Source organism: Ostrea edulis, chromosome 10, assembly GCF_947568905.1.
Source record: "Ostrea edulis chromosome 10, xbOstEdul1.1, whole genome shotgun sequence".
Taxonomy (NCBI): Eukaryota; Metazoa; Mollusca; class Bivalvia; order Ostreida; family Ostreidae; genus Ostrea; species Ostrea edulis.
In genome coordinates, this window is record NC_079173.1 from 17,656,919 (window position 1) to 17,680,646 (window position 23,728).

The window sequence follows — 23,728 nt, forward strand, 5'->3', positions numbered from 1 at the left end:
AGGAGGCATATTTGGACCACCCGGCATGACCCAAACTGTTACTGCAAGGCGAATGTTGGTCATACTGAGTTCAACATTTGGTTGAGATCAACAACATAAATAAATAATTGAAGGTAAATTGATAACGACAGTTGTCCATGTACTTTCAGCTGTCGCTTGTCGATTACGATTTGCCCATCCTTGATAACGAGCTCCCCCGGTAGCATTGTTATAAATGCGTAATTTACAAGCTTGCATTAAAAGGAGAGGGGAATTGATGTATATCCCTGCCCATATTTTAAACATTATGGCTAGAGGTTCATGAATTCCTGCGGGATCAAATATACTGAAATCAACATTTGGTTGACTAACCTGAACCTTTTCAACAAACGATAGCCCTCTGTCAAATTGGCCTCTTGGTGCTATATGATTTCCGCTAGATTGATTCGTACTATATCTCACATTTGAATCACATAGTTGATAACATTGTCACCCCATGACCCTCCTCCCCACGCGCAGAGCCAAATTACGTTTCAGATACAGCTACGATATCACAGGAAATTGGTTTGGGTGGAAGGCTGGTGCTCAAAGGAAGAGCTAATCGTCTATGTCTACACCAATGGGACATTTTTTAACTGACGTCTTTTCGTTTAATTGTTGATATCGCCGGCTCCCCCTTTCTTGGGTTATAAGCACCAGATGTTATAAAGCTCTTCAGCTATTCGCGGCAGCCCAGCGACGCTTTTTACGTGGAATAGTGTCGATGTGGAAGATATAAGACGCCTGTCATAAAATTGTACAAAATGCGGTGAACCAATACTGAACACGACCCGTTTGATTGAATGGAATAAAGTATGATTGTTCGGTCGCCAAAACGTTTGCCATTGCACAAAGTCACAGGAGTTGTCGCGCCTGCACAAGGATTAAAGATGTGTATCTAAATTCTGATAAATGACAATACGTCCTTTGTAAATACTAAATATATCGCATCATAAAATTCCAAGCCATTTTCTACCCATGGTCTTAACGCCTGCCCTTATGACCCTGGATTCCCGGCTTTTGTCCACTTAAATTCACAATTGGAGGACTGTGGATTTCAAAAACGTGCTACCAGACAAACGAACGGACATAGTGAAGATCTTCGGTGGGAGGTTTTTCCATTATTTCTGCATCGAAATGCACTATACAAGCAATAGTTGGGATATATAAAAGAAACATATTCCATGTCTACAAATATATAGACAATAGGTTTGAAAACTTTTCTTCTACATCTGCCACAAGGTAAATTTAGTACTGTGTATAATCCTTTCATTTTAGATGTTATCAACATCTACATGAATAGCATTTTCAAAACTTTTATTTAATTTGCATCTTTGTCCATGCATATTGATAAATTGTTCAGTGACTGCTCTTGATGATTAATGTGAATAGTCAAAGAATCTCGCCATAGTTCAATAATTTTCTCCATGGGATTATCATTTCCATTCTTCAAACATGTTCCGGTATCTTACAACTCACTTCATATGTATTTTATCAACATTTATTATATTGAGATTCAAAAAATAATATAAATGTCAGTTAACATAATGGACTGGAGAAAATAAAACTACCAATTGAATGAAAGCCCTGGGGTAAAAAAAAAAAGAGGAAAGGAATTTTCGTAGACGATACGCTTAATGTGTAATTATAGATATACATTATGTCCTACCATATTATTTGTATGTATGAAAATTAAAGCAATTAAACATAGATACAATAGAATTTGTAATCGAATATTCAACGCCATCGTAGTTCATAAAAATATATATACAACTACACATATATTACATATTCTTTTTTCCAAGCAATGAACGACTGCATTATCTCATACACGAGTAATTCACGTCGTACATTAAGTATATGAATCTTGCTAACATATTGATGTGCAATTTACCTAAGCGACATGTAAAATGTGTTTGTATGCGTACATGAATCGAATGACTGTATAACACACTTATTCAGCTTCACGAAATAAACTCGATATACCATCAAATGATCGTACAGTCGATTATGTACGACATGTACCTGTGACTAAACTGTATATTGAACAATACAAATATAATATGCATGACCTTAAAGACATTATATACAAACAAATTTTCCTATATCCCTTTCAAGAGTTACGGATTTTGCATTTATATGAATAACAGTTTTTGACAAACTTCAGATATGATTGAACGTTTCGTTACCGTAGAATATTTATTGATACTCCTTACCAACATGATGCACCTACCGGGTAAAGGAATTCTTAAATCAACGTATTAAGAGATCAAGCGATTACAGAGTGTCTCTATATGGGAATTCTCTGAAAACAAATACCAGTACCCAGTGAACACGAATAATGTCATAAACTTGACTTGATTCAGTTGGTATTGGTGGTATTGTTACGATGTTTTGCATACCTATTCATATTTTGTACAGAAATCTTTGAAATCAGAGAAGTTTGATTTCTTTGTAGCAAGTGTCCTTAACTCCAGATAAAGCTGACAGTCACGGTAGTAATGACTAACATTAAAATTATGACATTGCAATAACAAGCTCAATTGTTGGTAAAATTAGACGGCTTTTTTGTATGCACTCTAAATATGAGATGAGGAAAGGGAGGCTTTGTATTATGAATATATGTGTGATTGCGTTATCATAAACCGCACAAACACCAGCAAAATCAGTAAATTTTCCCAAAACATTCAATGTGATACCGTGGTAATGACCAATGACCAATGTATTACACAGTTCAAATGGAGTAAGCTTATGATTACAGAAACATATCTGGTGATTGTATAACATGTGAACATTTTCAATCCATTATGAAATTATGTAACACATTTCTGATAATCATCTTACAACACCTTTAAACTTGAAAGTGAATTTCCTCTCTGTATCTTCTGATTACCAGGAAATTCAATCACTTATAGATATAAATCATTTTGAAGAAATGAAAATCGATATTGGTATTTACTATTCATTTTATGCTTAAAGCTGCAACAATGGTATTCCTCTTATTGCTGTTGTGATTGTAATGACCATTGACCCGTGACTCAATCTGATGAGTACTGGTAGGTGTAGCAGATGTGTTCCTCTTATTGGTGTAAGATCACTGATTAGTTAGTCAATCTAAGGAGTATTGGTGTGTGGTGTCAGACGTGTTCTCGAATTAGTATCTTCATTGTTATGACCATTGACCAGTTAGCCAATTGAAGGAGTACTGGTCGGTACAAATGGCTGCTGACTTGTTGTATTGGCTGAAATTAGTGGAGAAATGGTGGTATTGGCTGAGGCCACAGAATCGGCACAATATGCCATTTCTGTACCATGGCTACATGAAAATCCTTCAGACATGTTGATGATAGCCACTATAATACCGAATGCTGTTACAAGCGTTCCAAATGTTGCAATGATGATGGGTATGATATTCCTCTTTGACAAAATGGGTTCCTCTCTCAATTTCATGACACATACCGGCGGAATAATGAAAGCCAGTGGTGACGCAACCATTACTCCCTGAAAATGTTAATGGAATTCACATAAACAGATGATTGGCTAAAGGGCCATTAAAGAGAAAAATATTTCAACGCAATAAAAGGTAGTCAAAGAATTTTGAAATCATTACATTGTTGTAGCACATGCAGTGAAGAATGTAAATAGGAATGTCTCATTTCAGCTCATTATGATTTTCAAGGAGTCCTATATAACACTATTGTCCACTACTTACATTAAATGTAAGCACAATTCCTAGACAATCGGTTGTCATGGAAATGGCTACAGTCAATAAAACGACTGCTATGGTAACGCAGAGGTGGCGCCATGCTGGTGAGGGATCTTTGGAAGGAAAGAAAGCATTTTCTATAACCTAAAACATAAATTCAAGTACATATAGTTATCACTGACACATGACAGAAATACATTTTCATCTTATCATGATGATATGATAAATCACATGCCATGTTGTAAATAGTTTATTAGCACAGTTCAAATTTACAATAAGAAATACACACTCCCAAACCTGAGTCTAAATTCCATATGATATGTACATAAACTCATAAAATGTTGTGAAGAAAAGGAATTCCTTGTTCATTTCTCTGAGGTAAATGATTGTGTACAAGAATTTAGCAACATTGTTTCATCAGGGTGACAGGAGTACTATATTGCAGATCTATATTCTACTTCGGGTAATGCTAAACGTTATCACCAATGGCGGGAAAATTTGAAATGCGCACATTGCAAGGAAACGTCCCATAATTGTTTCTCCGAATCCATAAAAGGTATAACTGTAATTTACCGTATATCTCCATGTATTAAACCTCATCATATGATTCTTTGACTCACCTCCCTGGTAACAAAGCACTCAATAGGATATGTCAGCATAATACTAAACGCGAACATGAATCTTGAAACGTTCATCAGGTCATCTTCATGGCAGTAGTTTTCTAACAAGTCACCTGTGTGAAACGAATATCAACAGATTTAAAATTTATTTATCTTCAAGCAAGTCAATAGAATTCCATTTTCATGGATTATTGTATTTGATTTTTATCTTAATCAATATCAAAAGTTATCAAAATTTCAATGTTAAAGAAAACCAGTTATAATTATCCCAATCAAAATTATTTCTACGCTGAGACATATTTTGACTTGATCTATTAGATTACCCTGGGTGTGGCCTGTGAATGAGACGTATCCCAGAATTCCCAATATCAACATCAAGGTCATGGAGAATCCGATACTGAGGTGGGTGACCAGACTCCAGCGCTGATGCGTGGGGTTTTCTAGTGAGCCGTGGATTAGGAAAGTGTTATGGTGGCACATGTAAGCTATGGGAAAAACAAATCATTAAAATACATGTAAAGTTAAACTGTCGATTAACAAGTCTTAAAGACCACAAACATTAGTTCGCCTTAAATAAGAAATTGTCTCACATAGGTTTCTATATATGTGTTCGTATCATGTAACTTTCCCTTTTGCTATAGATATACATGTATTTCGTAACACTCTGTTTTTATTTTTAGTTTTTACAAGTGTATTGTTATTTCGGATTTCCAATATTTCGGCTTGAGCATCACTGTAGAGACATTATTTGTCGAAATGCGCATCTGGTGCTGCAGCATCAAAATTGGTACCGTATAAGTTTTAAATTAATCACTCGGACATTCTTTTGTACACAGTATCTTCAAATTCTTAAAGCTAAAAATATTCAGATACACATGATTTTACATTACAATTATTTCACTACGTCACATAATGAAACTTACCAAACGCCATGATACCAATAGCTTGTGCTATGTTGTAATTAGCAAAATTCCATGCATCATCTGTAGGTGGTCTGCAAAATAAGATAAACTCATTTTACATCAAATCAGAATCGATTTTCGTCACAGACTTTGCTGTTTAATGTATACGCTATCTTTCTTGTTAACGAAAACAAGAAAATTGTTTTCATTTTACTAATACGTAAATTACATGTTAAAAAGATGCTGGAGTTTCTCATTGTCAATATTTACGTTGTTTAAGGGGGTGAGGTCTTCCAACAGTCCATTGAAATTCCCATAGGCACAATTTGTTATTATTAACTGACCTGAATATGGATTATTTCGTTTACCTAATCAAGATACGTTTAGGGCCCACGCGGGTGTGAACAGTCAACAGGGGAAACTTGCTCCTCCTAGACACCTAATCCCACCTCTGGTATCTCCAGAGGTCCGTGTTTGACCTTGTCTTATTTTGTGTTCTTTGTATGATTAATTTTGCGATATCGTTATCTTCACGTATTCATTCAGTATGTAAAGTGAATTTGAATATGATGGATGAAAAAGCTTCCTGCTATTACATTATACAAGATTTTAAGGTGTTACATGTATTGAAGTTGAGTCCGCCATGTTGATTCATGGACATATGCGCATAATGTTACTGGTGTATCTTAAAATACAATGCTTATAGCAATAATGAAAACAGTAACTGATTGGTGCCAAACTATAAATACCATATTTCGAACAAAAGCTACAGACACTATTTGGAAGACAACTTTAGTGTCGAAATAGTTTAATGAAAATCGAAAAAGATAATTGGGATTGAACATTACGGTCGAAAGATAGAGTGAAACAGATTTGCAGTACTTTAATCAATCTATTAGCAGTGTACTAATACATCAATTACACAACATAAACCTGGTCTATATGTTGAAATAAGTACCTAAATAATATGCGAAGGAGTGATCACTACTTTGTAGTGGAGAAACATCGCAATGGTGAGCAAAAATGATTTAATGACGATACAATACTATCATATAATTATTTTCGAGGTAACAATGGCTTACATTTCACGTACAAACTCTGTCGTCCGTATACAAACTGTAACCAATATAAAAAAGACCATAATGATGGACAGAAAGGCCCACTGAAAAAGAAAAACAGGAGATTAATACTTCTACCTAGTAAAGCACTGTACTACCTGCACCATCTGGAATATACTAGTACAAATGTGTATTCATTTCTAACGGTCGTGTGATATATCATTTAATGTTAATGTTCTTTATAGTCAGGAGAGAGAGAGAGAGAGAGAGAGACAGAGAGAGAGAGAGAGAGAGAGAGAGAGAGAGAGAGAGAGAGTTGTAAATGTGATTTCTAAATACATCTGAGAGTATTGCAAACTATAAACAGACAGGACATTTCTATTTATTCTACAAATCATCCCTAAACATAAAAGATGTACATACATGTATGTTTCTGAATACAGAAATATTCATAATCTATTGCATTAGAATTCGTAATACTATATATTACTTTCACTCTTGTAAACCAGTCGCTGTAAATCAGTGGAAGATCGTTCGCTTCGTACGGCTTTCCAGGCTAAAGATCTCCAACTGATAAAATCCCGAGTGCTAAGCATACGTCTAAATCTATATTCCTGAAATATTACTATTACTAACGTTTCTGAGGTGTATTATGTTCGTTACTGAGCTGGGTTATATACCGGAAGTATGCACCGATTCTACCTTATCAAACTGCGCTACATTCCTAAAGTATTACTAATCTTACTTAACTGAGCTGAGCAAAATTTCTGTACTGTGCCTAACCCCACCTAACTAAGCTGGGCTATAATTTTGTACTGTGACTTATCCTACTTACTGAGCTGGGCAATATTTCTGCACTGTGACTAACCTCGCCTAAATAAGCTGGGCAATATTTCTGTAGTATGACTTATTCTACCTTGCTAAGCTGGGCTATATTTATGCACTGTGACTAATCCTACCTTACTAAGCTGGGCAATATTCCTGTATAGAGACAATGGAAGCGTGACCATTAGCGTGGACAGACAGATGATAAACTGCCTGTTACCCAGTACAGTAGATCCTACGTTAGCTGAAAGAAAGGAACGTGATGTTAAAACAGTACGTGGTTTATACAGCAGTAGCATTACAAGATAGGTCAAGTATCTCGTTAACTGTGGAAAATTTTCGAAAATTATAACGATGTCTTCTAGAATTTAGATGGAAATGATTCAGTCCTTTATCTGTGGAATCGGCTACATTAAAGCATTAACTAAATGTCACATTTTTAAATGCATAATACATTCTGAATAACATTCTTTTTCTGAAAAAAAAATTCGATTTGTAAATACATTTACTGTATTTTGGAGTCATGGACAATTCAATGATTTTCTAGAATATCTTTTCAACATTCTTATCTATTTTATGATGTGTGGTAGTTGTAATTGGTATTTTATGTTTATAGGAATAATTCGTAGAAATGGGGCTAATTTATCTAAAAATCGGCATTATAAAACACCTAATAGCAAGCGAAGCTCGCTACAATGATTACATATTTGAGTCACGTGGGTTAATCAGCTGAAAAATTATGAATATTTCCCGTAATGCTTCTGGAAAAATGTTGCCGTCATTGCGGTATACTTCACGTACAACCCCTTAAATAAAGCAGATGCATAGTTTGGAAAGTTCCACATTTTGTTGTGCGAGGAACAAACAGCCTAGCTAATATCACGTCACAATGCACTGTCTACATTGACCGCGTTGTAGTTCCCGCTTTCAGTGACTAAGCGGAATTTTAAAATGCCTAAAGTCGTGTTGCAAGATGTTATTGGTCTTCTCTCGTCTCAACGGTCACGCCATAAAACATTTTGATAAATCCGTCAATCAGTGGAGATAATCACTATGTATACAAGCAAGTATGACCAAGTTTATAGCTGTGAACAGACTAAATCAACCCGTCATGCAATCTTATGAATTTTGGACATACCCCTCAATATATCAAACAAATCGTTCATACATCAATCTGCACTAATTAACGTAAGTCGCGGGTTTGGTTACGTCACTTTTCTGGTAAGCAAATCCTATGACTCAACGTCTTTTCATTTGTACATTTGCAATTGTGTTAATGAAGAAGTACATGGGTTGTTGACTGTAAATAAAGAACGTAATACTTTACCGATACCATATATTATTAGCAACAGTTATTAAATCGAGTTAGATCAGGTTTCATTTAATTTTGTCGAAGGCGTCATTTCGTTTCCGAAATAGAATTTTGGCTATTACTTTATGTAAGTTTGACGCATATTTGGCGGTCATTTTCAAAATTCCGAGTTTATACTTTATTCTCCATCCAAAGAACAGGAGAGATAAGTTGGTCGAAAATTAAACAATCGTAGCAGGTTTCAAGTGAATCTGCAAAATACAAACTAAAAATATTTATAGTTTTAAACCACGTTGATGTTTTCGAGGGGTCTCGCGACCTACATTAAACTGTGTTGAGCATTCTTCTTTTATTATTTCATTATAGTCTGATAGAACTGAGTTCGTACCTGCTTTGCCGATTCTGACAATAATCTTTGTGACTGTATCGCCGATGATGACGTTATAACTAATCATGGCTGAAAAGAAAACAATATGCATCACTGTTAACTTCACTTTTCCATCACAATTTGCTAACTGGATATACACTTACCTATAAGAGGATATAGGAATTGTAGTAAAGTTAATAAATAAAATCCAGGACGGCCACAGGCTACCATTATCATGTCCTACAAGATGAAAGACTCCAATCAATTTTAAGTTACATCAGCATACATTATAAATCGTTTTAGAGTTATCTCCCTGAAATCCGACTCTTTACTGCACACTACTTTACGACAGTTTGAATCTGGTTATAAATGGTAAGGTCTCATTGCTAGGAGTCACATCAATATACATGTACAACCATGTAATTACATGAATGAAGATTAAAAGATATATCTGTGATACTAGTATTTATATGCATGGATTCGGTATCATTTTACCTGGTAGCTATCAGTATTGGATAGTTTCCCCGCCTCCACCAGAAGTATGATAGAGCGATCTGAAATGCATCATATTTACTCATTTCATCTGAAAATTACGAGAAAGGTTCTCAACATTATGATGAAATATCTCGAAATATCAACAAAAGAGATATTATTTTGAAATTACGAGAAATACTTCAATCATTAAAGAAAACATCCCGTAATTGCAACTTAACTTTCTCGCAATAAATTAAAAGAATACTGAATATTTGATTAAGTTGGAACAAATTGGTAACTTCTTCAGAGACAAACGACATTCAGGAAAGGCAGCCGACATGACGGCATTGGAGAAGGAAACCATCATTATCGACACCAACGGAAAATCCCACTGGAGTTTTCAGCTCAGGTGAGCTATAATGCATGAAGTATATTCTATATCTCACCATTAAGTAATGCTGTGATAATCAACAGAAAAATTCCCATCACAAATCCAGCCTGTTTTAGGGCATATGGTACACCTGAAATCAAAATTAATAAAACACTGTACATCTATTTTTAATGAAGTCAGCATTTCGCAAATTCTATGGTCGTTATAACGATTTAATTCGTCAATACGACCTCGCATTGGGTCAAATGCTGTCTGACGTGTTTCATACCGATTGTTAAGCCGTTCTTGGCACACTGATTTTGACTGCGGATAACTCCGTTTACCTGATCAGGATATGGGGCTCACGGCGGGTGTGACCGGTCAACAGGGGATGCTTACTCCTCCTAGGCACCTGATCCCACCTCTGGTGTGTCCAGGGGTCCGTGTTTGCCCAACTATCTATTTTGTATTGCTTGTAGGAGTTATGAGATTGATCACTGTTCGTTATCTTCACCTTGCATCTAAATATTTAAACGAAATTCACGAGAATTTGTCCTTGTGTTAATCATCTATATAATATGATATAATTACTCGTGCGTGATTACATGTAAGTCACCCGTTAAAACCAAAGTGAAATTGTGGAATTGATTTTGCATTTTTGTATGATTATTTCTGTCATTCTGCGTACATTCACTCCGTGAAGTTTTCCCTTTAACCACCCTTTCTGATACGTGAACAGTTTTCCCTTTAACCACCCTTTCTGATACGTGAACAGTTTTCCCTTTAACCACCCTTTCTGATACGTGAACAGTTTTCCCTTTAACCACCCTGATACGTGAACAGTTTTCCCTTTAACCACCCTTTCTGATACGTGAACAGTTTTCCCTTTAACCACCCTTTCTGATACGTGAACAGTTTTCCCTTTAACCACCCTTTCTGATACGTGAACAGTTTTCCCTTTAACCACCCTTTCTGATACGTGAACAGTTTTCCCTTTAACCACCCTTTCTGGTGTCTTCCTTCTCTGATAAGTGCCATAGCACTGTGTGCATGATCAAATGCCTGCATTGTTAGAAAAATGTCATTCTCATAAAAAAAAATTAATGGTAGTCACATTGCTAATAATTTGCTTATTGTACCTAAATATCAATTCAAATTCTACAGCAACAGTTCATCAAGCACAGGCTGAATAAGTATGAACTGCAATACAATATTAAACACAGCTGTTTCAAATACAGATGCAAATGAAATTGGATTTTTCTTCTCGAAGCTGTGATTTTCATCTCCAGAAATCAATTCTTGAACTAAGTAGGTACTTCCTCTTAATTCATAAATCAATAGACAATGTCTTTTCCCTCAAATATTTTTCTCTGCAGTCATGATCTCCGTGTGCAATTACGTTTGTTGGGGACAGCAAATAATTTTGTTCATCTCTGCAACATTGATATTTTCATTACATTTACTAATACAGACTGTTATTGATAAGTTGTATTTGGGACATTCAGTGAATCCTGAAAGGAGTATATAATGATTTTGTAAACTCCTTAGGGGAAAGTCTGCAACACGACGTTATCATGGTGTCTGATGATTGACCAGATCTGTATAGTAAATCAGACGAACAGAGGGACGTAATACGTGAAAGCTGCTTGATATCCCGAAGTCAAGAGACTCTTATACAAGGACTGAAAGAGGCAAGTATCTCCAAGTGCATCTCAGGGAATGTGATTTTGTTAAAGTGAATAAAGCTTCGTGTTTCCTTCAATATCATACAATAAATATATAGAGTTAACGTTACATATCCAAGGTGAAGATAACGAACAGTGATCAATCTCATAATTCCTACAAGAAATACAAAATAGATAGTTGGGCAAACACGGACCCCTGGACACACCAGAGGTGGGATCAGGTGCCTAGGAGGAGTAAGCATCCCCTGTTGACCGGTCACACCCGCCGTGAGCCCTATATCCTGATCATATCAATACAAATAACAAGTATACTGACAAACACCCTTCCCACAACGTATACATATATACAATATCTGTATATCTAAATGTAATTCAGAGAAAATGACTTTATTATCAACGGTGTAAAAGTCGTCTTCAAACATTGAAAATAGGAAGTTGCATGATTTAATAAAAACAAACCATATTTCTCCATTTAACTAACTGCTCGTTAACGGTATTAGTAGCTAATCATATGCTGAAATGTTTAGAATTTCCCACATTGAATAATTATCGGTTTTTAAAAGTGCATATCACTTAATTTAAATAATCGATGAACATCCAATAATTGCCATCGCCGAGATTCAAAACTTCACTGTTGTTAATTTGACGACATACCGATTATTGCTGATCCGATGATTGAGTTGATGAAGTTAATATGACGACATACCGATTATTCCTGGTCCGAGGATTGAGTTAATGAAGTTGTTAATATGACGACATACCGATTATTGCTGATCTGATGATTGAGTTGATGAAGTTAATATGACGACATACCGATTATTGCTGATCCGATGATTGAGTTGATGAAGTTGTTAATATGACGACATACCGATTATTGCTGATCCGATGATTGAGTTAATGAAGTTGTTAATATGACGACATACCGATTATTGCTGATCTGATGATTGAGTTAATGAAGTTGTTAATATGACGACATACCGATTATTGATCCGATGATTGAGGTAATGAAGTTGTTAATATGACGACATACCGATTATTGCTGATCCGATGATTGAGTTGATGAAGTTGTTAATATGACGACATACCAATTATTCCTGATCCGATGATTGAGTTGATGAAATTGAAGCTGGTCATCGGAATGTTGCCTCGCAGAACATCGTCTTTACGTTCAAGCTCCACCAGTTGTTTGGTGTCGCTAGTGTAGCTCATCTCAGATGCTTGCGACTACAACACAAAAGACGAAACATTCGTCTCAATATAGTGCATGTACTAAGATATAGAAGCGCTTCAAATCAAAACATTGGTTTAAAATTATTTCTAAATATATGTGCGAAAGTGAATGCAATAATGTGATAGCCGTCTGTGATGCCTTTGTAATGAAAATGCTCTGAAAGTTGCATTTTGTTGCAGACCTCATTTAATCTTCCCTGAAAGTACCTAAATAATATAACTTTGCGCGGAAATATGTTCATGTAATCAAGATATGGTTGTTATGGAAATTTACTAGCATATCTTGATTATATATCTTGTTTGCTTAGTATGAATTATAGTTTTCATCATTTGAATAAGTATCCTTAAACACTTGTAACTGAAGCTTTTGCTACATGCACCCAATTCTAGTATGACCCCAAAATTAACAGCCGTCTGTTTTCGCACCTGCTTATACCTAATCAAGAATGCATACTCGGTTCTATGTCCGTAACTTTTAAGATGCATGAATTATGCATACATCCATACACGACCAAGCGCATGCATCAGCTACTGAAGTGTAGGACGATTTTACAGGGTGCCAAATCTAACCGTAACAGGGAGTTCTTCCATGCGAATAAATTGAATTTCGGAGGTTTCCCAATTTTTCATTGATAACAAAATATTATCCTAATGTTATTCGACAAAATTAGGATTCCATATGGAATTAATTGCTGTAATGATCGTAGGGAATAAGTTGGGATTCGTGGAAGCAGGTACACGTGAACTGAACACATATATATTTAGTACACAGTGTATGTATATGAAATACATACATGTACCGATTCTACAGTTAAGAGAGTCATCTACATTACATTTACAGACTTGAGAGCTAAATCCCCAGTTCCAACCAATATCATTAAACATTAATGTCTGTAAATCAATGTTTATCTAAGAGAAACATGCAGTGGCATTTATAACCCGAGATAAGAATCACCTCACGAGACAATATCAACATCGGAAGCCCACACATCGTACGTGGAATCAATAGACCACTAGCTGCCGACTCAAAAGTGCTGCACAACAGAATGCTTTAACTCCATACAAAGTGCATTATGGTATTCTTTTACACCATTTCCGATATAGAGAAAGCAAAGCAGAAAAAACATGTTTCACGTATAAATTAGTTATACGGAAATTTGAACATCAAATTAATTCTCGAAACAATATTAAATCAATCAATCAATCAAATCAATTGTTAAATTCGCGAGTATATGAAAAACGTGACATGTTCTCTATATTATTTAAATATATGTGTCTCGATGCTGTTTGCATGATGGGGTATAAAACAATGGAAGCACGTGGTAGTTTGCAGAATAAAATAAGCCAGATCCAGACGGGTATTCCATTGTAATTATATATGATTAGCAATCCGTACAGTTTTATGTCAAGTTAAAATTAACAAAGGTATTAACGAGAAATAAACTGAAAAGACACGTGTTTATTAACCAAAAAAAAACACAAGTTAATGTAGAGAATTGTTTTTTTTTTACAAACAGCAAGTAATATTTGTATAAAAAACATATCTTCAATCATATCCAAACTTTAAACCCACAGCAGTATTTATATATCATTGGTAAACTGTACACCAAGAAAAAATCAACCTCAACCCATGCATTCAATGAATATGCTTCTTCACAAACCTGCCGATTTCTTTTTGAGTCTCCCGTCGAATCCTCTGTTGCAGAATCGCCCTGTGACATTTTGATAATAGTTACAGCATGATATATACTGTGTGAAAGTAGTACAATTACTATGATTTGAAAAACAATTTTCTTGGTATTTACTGGTGATAAATACTATGTAACGATACAACATATTAGATGTTGTAGCTGTGGGAAAGAGATTGAGGTCAGGCGGGTTCGATAACAAGCCCGGATGTAATTTAATTCATTCAGGAAACGAGGCAGACTGCCCTGATGTAGACACACACTTACTGCTGATACAACAGACAGAAACAACACTATGCCGTAATTTAATTACACTGGGTGAATTTCCTGCTTTGATAAAGGGGTATTTACAATGTTTAAACTTGTACAACTGATGTCAAGTCGAAATAGAAAGTAACTCTGTAACCTGGGTAAAGTTTTAAAAAGTGTTTTACTCTTACGATCTAAACAAACTATCATCTAAAATATATGTAAAGTAGACTTTACTTATAACTACCGTCATGCATGTCCATCCTCACTCCAATTTTCATATTGTACACAGCTTTTAGTTTATTTTATAATTTATTATGTATTATGCTGATAAGCCGTACGGCTTAAAGCCAATATATATAATTATTACAATAGCTGTTTCGTTAGTGATATTCTTACATGTACACTGTAGGCGGTTACACGTGAAAGAAATGCTTATAAAGAATGTCTAGATTACATGTATTATGAGTAACATACATGTAGATATGATGGAAGCTAGCGATATAAGGTCTGCAGACCCTATGTTTCCATTGTTTTCTATGTTACATTAAAACAACCTTTAGAAATATATGCATACTGATTTTAAATGCAGATTACTCCGTTTACCTGATCCAAATATAGGGCTCCTGACGGGTGTAATCGGTCAACGAGGATGTTTACTCCTCCTAGATACCAGATCCCACCTCTGGTGTGTACAGAGGTCCGTGTGTGCCCTAATCTTAATTTTGTATTCTTTGTGGGAATCATGAGATTGATCTTCACTTTTTATACACTGGTCATTAGACGGGACATATTATGTTATGGTGCTGTCCGTGCATCTGTCTGTCTCGCTGTCCGTCAGAGGTCATATTTTTCGGACTTTGCATTTCAGCTGGATTGGTGTACCATGACCTACTTTAGAGCTGATAGGTCAAACAGCTTCCCGGAGTTTTTGGTATGGATACAGATATTGCCCTGCCCTGAAATTTAGTCACAGGCTTTCTCTCGAATGAATACAAGTTGTTTCAGCTAGATTGGTCCGTCCTTGACCTAATTTAGGGCTATAATTAGGTCAAATAGTTTCATTGACTTTTTCTTATCATAGATACAGATATAGCACTGAATTTTGTCAAAACTCTCCTCTCAGAGCAATACATCATCAGTTCACATGTCAGAGGGACTGGAGCACCATAACCTATTTTTAGGGGGGGGGGGGGTTCTATTCAGAATGTGTGCGATATCAATTCAGAGTGCATACTATGCTTACAGGTTAAATTTCACTGTTCGACAGGGGTATGTTTTACCGTTTGCCGCACTCTTGTTCATTTATGTCACGTATATGAAAACCCAGCGTCTATTGAAACTTTTTCTTCACAAAAATATACATAATGTTTGTAAAAAATACAGGAAAAATATCGTATAACATACTTGATAAAGAAATCAATTAAAACAGAGTTATTGCCGTTCGATTCAATATTTTGAAACAGATTGATTATTCATCTATAACTTAGACTTTAGTTTATTTTTAACAACTCTTTTTGCAATAACTATCGGAAAAGATTCCAAAACATTATGTTCCCATTATGCATAAATCTAAATAAATAATTGATTTCGCAAAATCTGATGACATCACGAGGGTGGGATTAGTGTTAGTGGAGAAAACATAAAATAAAATTAAGAATATGAAAAAGCATGCCATTTCTAATCTAAATTGAAGACTCTAGCATCAATAATCAAAACCTATACTGGAAATTATCCAGATATTTATCACACTACACCAACAGATGAAATACGTGTACCACCAATTCACAAGTACGGCTCACAACGAGTAATAACTTAACAGGTATGCATTTTTAAATATTGAACTCTTGAAACATTTTTTACAATCATCACAGTTCTAGATAATATAAACCATGATATATCAAACACAGTATAAGTGCAATTATTTTCCAAATATACAAAATGCATGAGCACAAGAATACATGTATCGATACCTGTAAATAAAACAAACTGAATCAGTCACAAATTGTTAAAGCCCTGTGACGCCTTTTATTAGTTGTTTTACGGATTTTCTTTTTAAATTCAGAATGCCCAGTGGGCGGTTCAAAAAGCAAGAAGAGAAAACATAGTTTAGACATTTGATACTGACCATTTGTAAACCCGGGACTTTTCACACATTTTTTTTCTATGAGCGATCAAAGGATCTGCCTTTAATCATATTGTTCCCAAATCTTAATTCACAACGAGTATACATTAGCTATATATTAAAACATTACCAACAATATAGAACAGGCAAACTGATGCCTTGTTCCTAAAATTAAAAAAAAGTCACGTGATTTACTTGTATACAATGAGGTTGATTGATTGGTTGTATCTTGTTTAACGTCTCTCGAGAGAATTTTTCACTCATGTGGAGACGTCACCCAGACCGGTGAAGGGCTTTAAATAGGCCTTTGCTCGGCGCTTTCGGTCATTGAGCAGGGTTCTTTAGCGTGCCACACCTACTGTCGACCGGTCACATCCTCTGTGAGCCCTATATCTTGATTAGGTAAACGGAGGTTACCGTAGTCAAAATCAGTGTGCCATGAACGTCCTAACAATCGGTATGAAACACGTTAGACAGCATTTGACCCAATGATAGGTTGTAATGGCAAACCAGATAGTTATAACGACCATAGAATTCGCGAAAATCTTACTTTAATCGAGATTGTTAAAAACCCTTGCACCATCAACTTGTTTGTCAGTAGCTTGCCTCGATTTAAAAACTAATGTTATTCCACTTAAGAAGAATGACCCATCTGATTTTTCAAACTATTGACTAGTATCCTTGTTGAATTGTGTTGTAAGATATTTGAAAGACTCATTTCTAAACATGTTTACAGCTACTTGCGCTCACATAATCCTTTCATAAATATCATGCAGATTTTTGCCACGTCCTGTTATAGTGTATCAGCTTTTAAAAATATATATCACTCTGTTGTTGAAAAAAGTTGACAATAGGAAATACTGCTGCCTGGTCTTTTGTGATTTATCTGAAGCCCTCGACAGGATCTGACATAAGGGATTAACGGATCAATACTAGAATTATTCGATAGTTATTTAAGTAACATAACACAAACATTAAGGCATAGAAATTGATTATCCTTTTGTTGGAAATGTCAAAGATGGAGTTCCTCAAGGCCTGCTTCTTGGACCACGTTTGTTTTATATATGTCTTTAGATCATATGCTGACGATAAGTTGCTGCATTATAAGGTTCAGAAAATATCATATCTTAATCATGCTCTTCAAATACTAGATAAATGGTCAACGAAATCGTTATTGAAGTTAAAACTAAACCTTTGCATCCAAAAATGTACAATTATCAATTTAGATATGGTACGTAAAACAAAAACTTGGGACATTTGTTGTCATTCAAAATGGAATTAGTCTGAGTGAAAGGTGAAGATAACGAACAGTGATCAATCTCATGACTCCTATATTAAAGCAAAATAAAATAGATAGTTGGACAAACACGGACTCCTGGACACACCAGAGGTGGGATCAGGTCCCTAGGAGAAGTAAGCACCCCCTGGCAACAAGTCACACCCGCCGTGAGCACTATATCTTGATCAGATAAACGAATAAATCACAAAATACATGATATCGTTGTCAAAAAGCTTGGGGAAAAATTGATTACTTTCTGTGTTAATGGGTATTACATCTCCGATATGTAAGCATTTATCAAATCAAAACTTGAATGTGCTGTTGAAGTATGGTCTCTCTAAATCTAGAAAGTCCAATTCTGTGTAGCTAGAATAGTTACTGGTCTTACATTAATTGCATCAAAAAATTCGTTGTATGAAATCTTTGGAAGGTAGAAGAGATAGAGCTAAGCTTGTAAAATGTATATCTAGTAGCGGATGAACAAGTGAAGATAAGGAAAAGCGATCAATCTCATAAATCATGTGTGCTGCAGAATTAGGAGTAGAGCTAAGATATCAGAGGCACTGTTTCTAGATACTATACCCGAATTTCTTCAAATTAATCATTTTCAAAATGCAGATTGGAATTATTGAACAAATCATTTACCCCTGATATTTTCAGAAAGTTGAACACTTAGTGTTGATACAAAAGAAGTAACTTCCATTAAAACTTCCAAGAAATATCTGCTAAATAATGTTGCAAAATCACGAAGTTATTTTCATATGGAATATTTTAATGCAGGGTTGAGACACAGCTGTGTAACAGCCAATGAATGATATAAACCACTCATGATAAAATTTACATTAAGGGATGCTTTTGCGTTCGCTAATGCAAGAATGTATCTCAATAATGATGCGCCGTCATAACCATTTTATCATTAGTGGATTTTATAGCATTAATGGCTGTTACACAGCCGTATTTATACTCTGGTTTTTATTTTCGTTGTAACTTAATAGACAAGCGACATTGTTCATTTGTACTTTTGAAAGATGCTTACCATTTGTTTTCGTAACTTTGGGGGGGGGGGCAATTATTAAAAAACATACATCATTGTTTAATTAATAAGCTACTATCAATAGTAATTTATACATTAAAAATGTGCATTAAATGATTCATTTTCTGGTGTACACAATTGAGATTGCTTGATTGGGGTTTTACGCCGTTTTGGCAATATTTTAGCCATTTTACGCCGGTTAACTTATTCAGTTATGTTTGGTTGTGAGTGTTTAAGTTTCCCTGACGGCCCCCATTGAGCCTACTCTTTTTCGAACATCAGGGAAACGATCTTTTGCGTGCCAAGGGGGTTGTGATCCTTCACACGGGACACCCTCTAACGTCCCATCCGACGGACATAATTTTCTCTCTCCAATCTTTTCCAAAATGATGTAGTCGTTTTTCAAACAAATCAATAGTAATTATTTACTTTTTGTCTGAAGTTAAAAATATGATGTTCATATAATGAAAATATATTGTGCAATGATGCAGTATTGTATTGATTGATGTTTTCCGCCACACTCAACAATTTTTCAGTTATCTGGTGGCGCCCAGTTTTTATTGGTGGAAGAGAGAACCCAGATACAATGTACCTGGAAAGAGACCACCAACCTTCCGTAAGTAAACTGGGAAACTTTCTCACTTACCGGCGCGAGCGGGATTCGAACCCGCGCCGACAGAGGTGATAGTCCGTGTGATTTTGAGCGCGATGCTCTGGCCACGGAGGCCCCTTGTAGTATTGTATGTATGTCAGTCTTTTAGATTATTGTATTGGGAGAAGGCTATCCAAGCTTTGAGCTTGTGTCTAATCCGTTCAATGTCTTGTCAATAGAATATGTTAAATTGATTTTAGTCTAGGTTTAATATGGACAAACGCTTGGTAGATGTAGATATTAAAGGATACATGTATAACTTTGTGCATAAATGAACATATTCATACGCAGTGGCGACGTCTTTATATCAGTAAAAAAGCATCTCGAGAGTCCCTTTTAAACAATATCAAACAAATCAATCTAATGCAGTAGTTTCCAGTTATTCATTTTATGAATCAATACATTTTATAGAAATTCACATACGGTCATTGCAGAAACACATATAGTAATATCATTACGCGTCTATGTAGACATACATGAAGCTATTCAAACGTATTTCAAATTGAATTCAGTTGTTCGTGATGCACCATTGTACTTGGTGTCATCATGAATAGTAACTCTTCTTCTACCATAAAGGAGAATCAGAGAATTCTATAGTTTAGCTCCAAGGTGACCCCTCTTTCAATTTTCTAACAGATGAAACAAAAGACCAGAGTAGAGGGTTCTGAAGGGGAGTCTGTGTTTAATCATTTATATATTCCCGAACCAAATCAATTCAATGATCTGCCGACCACATTTCAATTAAACTGAGCTGGAAGCGAGAGAGTGTCTTGATGCGCTTTCTGTGACAAGATGTGATGTTCAAATCAATAACCTCCATGAAGACGACCTTTCCAAAACTAATCATTTCATTAAAACATTTAACTTTCTGATCTCCGAGCTCTCTTGGTCATATAAGTCCTTAAAAGAGTTATGAGATTGATCATTGTTCGTTATCTTCACCTTTACAGGAGTTACGAGATTGATCAGTGTTCGTTATCTTCACCTTTATGGGAGTTATGAGATTGATCACTGTTCGTTATCTTCACCTTTATAGGAGTTATGAGATTGATCACTGTTCGTTATATTCACCTTTATGTGAGACCCTGGTGCATTAAAGAGCTTCATACTGATCGCTTCTTTATCATTACTAAAAAAATAAATCTCCGTCTTTTGTCGCGGTTTTGTTTAGTTGAACAGAAAAGCTCATTGATATTAAATTTTATTGTGCAGGAAAACGAAAGTGAAATTTAAGAAGGCTGAAAAACAAGTATAATTAGTTTTATATAAAAGATCTTTAAACACTTGTAGCTAAGTCTTCGGTATGTATAGATGGAAGGGGAAATTCTAAATTAATGTACGTCAATTTGTCATATGATGCAGCAGTATGTGTATGGTGTGTCCAGGAGTCCGTGTTTGCCCAACTATCTATTTTGTATTGCTTGTAGGAGTTATGAGATTGATCACTGTTCGTTATCTTCACCTTGCATATGTATATGCAAGATTTCCACGGATATGAAACTATCAAATATCTATAGTCAGACTTGATAAATGGCAATGCATGTGTTGGTTGAAAAATCTGCAATACAAAGTGTGAAGGATTCTGGATCTTATCAATATTCATATTATTCTACATTTAGTCCTCATCAGAGGAAGGCTACCATAAATCACCTGATGCATCCGCCATGAATCAATGTTTTATTATGTCTTCAGTGTCCGTGTCCACTCCAATATGTCGATAAAACCCCAACAAATATAACAAGTACCTGCTTTGTCGGTGATTTTTTTCTTCCTTAATCGAAGCTATTCATCATCATTCTTATAATTTCATTGCCGAAGGTTTAAACATCAAGAAGAAATCAATATTCCACTACATTCTTCATTATTATGGTTCGACACCTTCCAGACATACCCATTGGGATATTGTTTTATGTGGTGAAAATCTGCCAATTATTTGTAATCGCATTATTTCCTATGAAAAGACAACTAATTTCAGCGGGGGATTGGACACAGTGCTTCCCTTTTGAAAATAATTTCCTTTCGGGTAAATACATTGTAACTATGTAATTGAATGATCACTGTAATCACTGCCCACGCCTGATAATGATCGAACTGTATTTATCTAAGACGGAATTAGCGTTAAACAACCTTTAGGGCTCAATTCTTCAAAAGTACAGGTAGAAAGCTTGATGCACTGTATGTAACAAATGTCGTCCGTATCGCTTGGTTACTTAAACGATATATATATGAAAGTGACTCTTTCTCTCTTTATATATATATATATTCGATATTTGTATTCACCTGAGGATGGATGTTAAAATCCAGAAAGCGCTAGTGAATTGAATATATCCTGGAACTGCATATTATCCTGCTTTTTTAATTAATTATTTTGACTGTGAGATATCAATTTTTTCTTGATTTATTGATGCAGACTTGATTGATATAAAAAGTCATTTATTCTCGACACAGTTAGAAAATGGAACTTGCTGATCTCAGAAATAAGGGATGTATTCGAATCGATAAATTGAAAAAAAAAAACCCATTAAAATAACACCCTCAAAAGCACCTTTATACTTTTCATATGGCCAGCGATATGTTAATATTATTCATAACCAAATTAGGACATTCTTGCATTTTAAATAATGATCTTTATTGTAAAAACATAATTGCCTCTCCAAATTGTATATGTGGTCATATTAAAGATGCCCATCATTTCTTCTTTGTATGCAAAAGATACACTCAAGCAAGAAATTGTTTTGTTCAATAAACTGCTTCAGCTAAATGATATTCCTATTGTCGATACCCACCTTTTATTATAGGGAAATAAATATTTTTCAAATGATGTAAATTTTCATATTTTCAGAGCAGTTCAAAAGTTTATTAAGAACTCAAACAGAATTTAATCGGACCTATATATCATAATTTTAAAATGTTTTGCATTGTATGCCTGATTATGTACTTACATGAACCTAGACATATATTGTATATTATCATAATTGTATATTAAAACGAATATTATATTTTCTGTGGTACGAACATTTTTATTTGTACATGTATAGCATAATATATTTTGTATCCGGGAGAGGTTTTCTATGTTGCTAGAACTTATAACCAATCCCTTTGTATATTTATTCAATAAAATATGTTCAAATCAACTCTTTCTATTTGGATTATATATATATATATATATATATATATATATATATATATATATTAAGAGAGAGAGAGAGAGAGAGAGAGAGAGAGAGAGAGAGAGAGAGATTCACTTTCATGTGGATCCCGCTTTCGCCCATACCCAGGGCTGAACCCTCACACCTGCGTAACCAAATCTTATAGCAGCATGTGATCAGCGTGCTAGATCGCTAAAACATATAGGCAAGTGAAAATTTTTTGCTTTCGATGGCGATGTGATTCTCGCTTAACTGTCATACGCTACGCTGCATCACAGTCATTGAGAATGGAAATGGGACATTGTTATTTGCCGTAAATCTAAGACGATCTTACAAGACATACACTGCATTTGAACGTGTGTATGTGAATAATCGAACACTATTCAAAAGATCAATATCATTGATACTTAAAGACTATGGAATCGTATAGACACAGCGGATTAATACATTAGATATAAGGCTACAGGTACTGTCACAGATACAGACTATACCAGCACAAATGACTACCGTAAAACAAAAGAATGTTACCGGAGTTCTTCCCAGAATGAATGAATTCTCTCCCTTCTGTCCTCCCGTTGCGGAATTCTCCCCCTCCATTTTCTGTTCTCGTTTTAATAGGCTTGTCAGCGTCTTCTCACTTTATCAAGGTGACCATGCTGCATCAGGACTAACTGCAATGACAGAATTACTTATTAAACGCAAACTTCTGCAAAGGCTCTCAACTCTCATTTTACCTGCAACTATTCGCAGTTTCAAGTATTCCTGTCCACAGATAAACGCACATACATGATAAAATCCTTGCCTCAGTTAGCGACAAAGACAATCCGGAATGGAACAACCCTGTACCCGTATCACGGGTTCGTATAAAGCATTTTAAAACAGGGACAATGAATAATGGAGGATACCGACATACCCTTCAACAAGGTTTCATTGAACGTCTATGTGCATTTAGAAAGAAAAATCCTAGAAGGGTATCATACACAGTG

At 35.2% G+C, this 23,728-nt stretch overlaps 1 protein-coding gene across 6 annotated transcripts in view; it reads right to left on the reverse strand.

Moving 5' to 3' along the window:
• Positions 1-1,503: 1,503 nt before the first annotated feature.
• Positions 1,504-23,728, reverse strand: part of LOC125665209 (putative sodium-coupled neutral amino acid transporter 11) — a 31,829-nt gene continuing 9,604 nt past the window's right edge. For 3 of the 6 annotated variants that reach the window (XM_048897830.2, XM_048897831.2, XM_048897829.2), the window contains exons 2-15: positions 23,271-23,413; positions 14,229-14,279; positions 12,423-12,561; positions 9,729-9,803; positions 9,304-9,362; positions 8,973-9,048; positions 8,830-8,898; positions 7,264-7,373; positions 6,329-6,408; positions 5,268-5,338; positions 4,668-4,829; positions 4,345-4,457; positions 3,731-3,868; positions 1,504-3,519 (exon numbers count right to left, since the gene is read on the reverse strand). In XM_048897830.2, coding sequence (XP_048753787.1) covers positions 3,205-3,519; positions 3,731-3,868; positions 4,345-4,457; positions 4,668-4,829; positions 5,268-5,338; positions 6,329-6,408; positions 7,264-7,373; positions 8,830-8,898; positions 8,973-9,048; positions 9,304-9,362; positions 9,729-9,803; positions 12,423-12,561; positions 14,229-14,279; positions 23,271-23,339 — 1,527 coding nt within the window. In that variant the 5' untranslated portion in view covers positions 23,340-23,413 and the 3' untranslated portion in view covers positions 1,504-3,204. Of the gene's footprint in view, positions 3,520-3,730; positions 3,869-4,344; positions 4,458-4,667; positions 4,830-5,267; positions 5,339-6,328; positions 6,409-7,263; positions 7,374-8,829; positions 8,899-8,972; positions 9,049-9,303; positions 9,363-9,728; positions 9,804-11,991; positions 12,020-12,422; positions 12,562-14,228; positions 14,280-23,270; positions 23,414-23,728 lie in introns of those variants that run through there. The other 3 variants (XM_056152146.1, XM_048897832.2, XM_056152147.1) reach the window with 2 other exon arrangements.